This window comes from Lottia gigantea (assembly GCF_000327385.1).
Source record: "Lottia gigantea unplaced genomic scaffold LOTGIsca_134, whole genome shotgun sequence".
Classification (NCBI taxonomy): Eukaryota; Metazoa; Mollusca; class Gastropoda; family Lottiidae; genus Lottia; species Lottia gigantea.
In genome coordinates this window covers 220,052-223,633 of record NW_008707502.1, presented here as the reverse complement: position 1 = coordinate 223,633, position 3,582 = coordinate 220,052, and the positions used below count along the sequence as shown (strand labels likewise).

The following is a 3,582-nucleotide window of genomic DNA, read 5'->3' as shown; positions in this document are numbered from 1 at the left end:
ATGATTGTATTCGTAGTAGTAAAGTACTAAGAAGATGGTTATATCGGTGGTAGTAAAGAACGAAGAGTTGGTTATGTTGGTAGTAGTGAAGTACTAAGAAGATGATTATTTTGGTGGTAGTAAAGTACTAGGACATGTTTATGGTAGTGGTCGTAAAGAACTAGGAGATGATTATATTGGTAGTGGTAAAGAACTGGCAGATAATTATATTGGTGGTAGTAAAGAACTAGGAGTTGGTTATGTTGGTGGTAGTAAAAAACTGTGAAGATGATTATATTGGTAGTAGTAAAGTACTAGGAAGATGATTTTATTGATAGTAGTAAATAACTGTGAGATAATTATGTTGTTGATTATTTTGGTAGTAGTAAAGAACTAGGAGATGGTTATGATGGTGGTAGTAAAGAACTATGAAGATGATTATATTGGTAGTAGTAAAGTACTAGGAAGATGATTTCATTGGTAGTAGTAAAGTACTAAGAAGATGATTATATTGGTAGTAGTAAAGTACTAAGAAGATGATTATATTGGTAATAATAAAGAACTAGGAGATAATTATGTTGGTGGTAGTAGAGAACTAGTAGGAGATGATTTTATTGGTAGTAGTAAAGTACTAAGAAGATGATTATATTGGTGGTAGTAGAGAACTAGTAGATAATTATGTTAGTGGTAGTAGAGAACTAGTAGGAAGAGATTTTATTGGTAGTAGTAAAGTACTAAGAAGATGATTATATTGGTAGTAGTAAAGAACTATGAGTTGGTTATGTTAGTAGTAGTAAAGTACTAAGAAGATGATTATATTGGTAGTAGTAAAGAACTAGGAGATAATTATATTGGTAGTAGTAAAGAAATAGATGTTTATGGTAGTGGTCGTAAAGAACTAGGAAATAATTATATTGGTAGTAATAAAGAACTAGGAGATGATTATGTTGGTGGCAGTAAAGAACTAGGATATGATTATGTTGGTGGCAGTAAAGAACTAGGAGATGATTATATTGGTAGTAGTAAAGTACTAGTAGATGATTATATTGGTAGTAGTAAAGAACTAGTAGATGATTATATTGGTAGTAGTAAAGTACTAGGAAGATGATTATGTTGGTGGCAGTAGAGAACTAGGAGATGATTATATTGGTAGTAGTAAAGAACTAGGAGATGATTATATTGGTAGTAATAAAGAACTAGGAAGATGATTTTATTGGGAGTAGTAAAGAACTAGGAAGATGATTATATTGGTAGTAGCAAAGAACTGGGAGATGATTATGTTGGTGGTTGTGAAGAACTAGGAGATGATTATGTTGATGGTTGTGAAGTACTATTTAGGGAATGATTATGTTGATGGTACTAAAGAACTGGAAATAATTGATTCTCATCATCTGTCTCCAGACATTTTCAAATTTTGAAATTACACAAGGTCTTAAGGTGCATTACTAAAGATAACAACTTAGATTTTGTATCGATTTGCGAGTATAAAAACTTTGAAGATGACACGTTCTTAAAGACACCGTACAGGTTCCTTATCAGTTCCTAACCTACGTTATGTTTTATTATCTTATCTATTTCATACCTATAAAATGACACAAAATATCAGCTGTATTCTCACAAGTAGTATACCATTTGATCCAGACAGACGGTGAGCACCTATTTTTTGTTTTCTTATTTTCCGTCTTTTCAAAAAGTATTACGCCATTACGGTCATAATCATTATCTGACTATAAAAATACCTTTATATGGGCACGAGAGATTCCTTGATAGTCGTCCTCGCTCCTGCGATTTAATCTCTTTTGTATTTCATGATCTTGAATTATTTTGTAGAATCCATTATGCGAGCTTTGATCTTCCTTAGTATTCTGGCCATAGCTTACAGCCAAACAACACCGTGAGTGACTATTTTCTTAGTAATCTTTTAGAATTTGAAGTTATTCTCTATGTAACTACATGCTTTCCCCAGGTTCCTATAGGGGTCAAAGATATTTTGACAGTGACCATCTCACAGATTTCTTGAGGGTCTACTTAAAAAACATCATTGTCATGCAGTCTTTTTAATAACAGATAAATAAATATTTCAGATCAACAGTCGATGTAGTGAAGAAGTTTAAGGACATCGTAAGAAAAAGTTCAGCAGGTCTTTTCGATCATGCCGATTCCAATCATAATAATGAATTCGATCAAGATGATATGAAACATCTCTTCGTAGAATATGATACCGACAGTAAGAACATTAGCTTCATTTTAAAAAGGAATCATTTAGTTCAGAAACAGCTAGGTTTTGTTGGTCTTTTTAACATATCAAATTCTTCACAAAAGAAAGTGGCTTGGACAGGTCACCTATTCCCTACTTGATTAGATTCCAGATTACAAATGGATTGCAAATCATAATTTTAACTATTACATCCCCCACTTTATCGGTCAATCCTTATACAAACTTTAAATCTATACTATACTGTTGCCGAAACATGCATTCCAATCAAAGTGCCAATAAATATTTTTTTTAACTGTTTCAGAGGATAGTAAAGTATCCGAAGCTGAATTCATTGCCGGATTTGCTGCCAGAGAACCTAATGTGACCATTGTAGCTAAAGGTCTATTTTTGGAATTAGACATGGACAAGAGTGGATATGTTACAGATTCAGATTTACCTCTTTATTTCCACAAAATCGACCAGAACAGTAAGTTATGCCGTCTTTACTTTCCATGTTCGCTTAATCAAGAATGCATTTATGGGCATCAGTTGTGAAAAACAAAGTTATGCTGGTCAATCTCGAATTTGTATTTCTTGCAACATTTACCCAACCTACTCTTGTCACCCTCTTCCTCACGTTGAGCCGTTTTCTTATTACTCTTGCAGAAGATGGAAAAGTATCAAAACTTGAATTCGAAGATTACTTCACAGAGGTTTGTATATTGTGGTATCTTGTGGTCTTCTACGCATTATTTTGGATAAATTATCATTTCATGTCATTGAAGCTATCTTTCAAAGATCAAGATTAATGCACAGGCGTATCCTCTAACTTCGTAACTCATTTTATAATAGCAGCAAGAAACATGCCAACTTCTTCTGTTACCTTATCATATTGGAACATGTTTTCTGAATTATCTTTTTCAGTTGTTCACCATCTTGTACGTATTGAAAGTGAAATCTAACCAAACTGCTGGTTAAAATGTACCTACATTGAATATTAAATTTTGAATTCATCACGGTGTTTACAATTTGCTACTCTAATTTTCTTTATTAAAATATATACCAGATTCAGTCTGTTGCCTTTGTGATGATGTTATGCAGTGTTTGAGGCACAAATCGATAGTGCAAATCATGTCATTTAATGTACCGTATATTTGGGTATTATAAGACGCAGATTTGACACCATAAGAAGCCCATACAGAAGGGGTGCACAATATATTCAGTGAAATATATTTTGAGTATACCCAATAGCATTACAAATAGAAAGGATCTAGTTCTTACAATACAAAAGATTTATGTCCACTTTCACTGACTTCTGCAAAGGATCTTATCAGTTTGTAATTACTAGGCTTGCATTAGATTCAGATTGAAGTCAATACTATCAAAGCATAAATGGGCATATCAGA

The 3,582-nt window shown here is 32.9% G+C and overlaps 1 protein-coding gene across 1 annotated transcript; it reads left to right on the top strand.

Annotated features, from left to right (window-relative positions):
- Nucleotides 1-1,568: 1,568 nt before the first annotated feature.
- Nucleotides 1,569-3,247, top strand: LOTGIDRAFT_238177 (hypothetical protein; the record flags this gene model as incomplete). The annotated part of the gene is made up of 5 exons (XM_009049340.1): nucleotides 1,569-1,627; nucleotides 2,064-2,206; nucleotides 2,499-2,663; nucleotides 2,843-2,889; nucleotides 3,101-3,247. 5 exons carry the CDS (start codon nucleotides 1,569-1,571, stop codon nucleotides 3,152-3,154), a joined length of 468 nt encoding a protein of 155 aa, XP_009047588.1. The 3' UTR covers nucleotides 3,155-3,247.
- Between the last annotated feature and the right edge of the window lie 335 nt (nucleotides 3,248-3,582).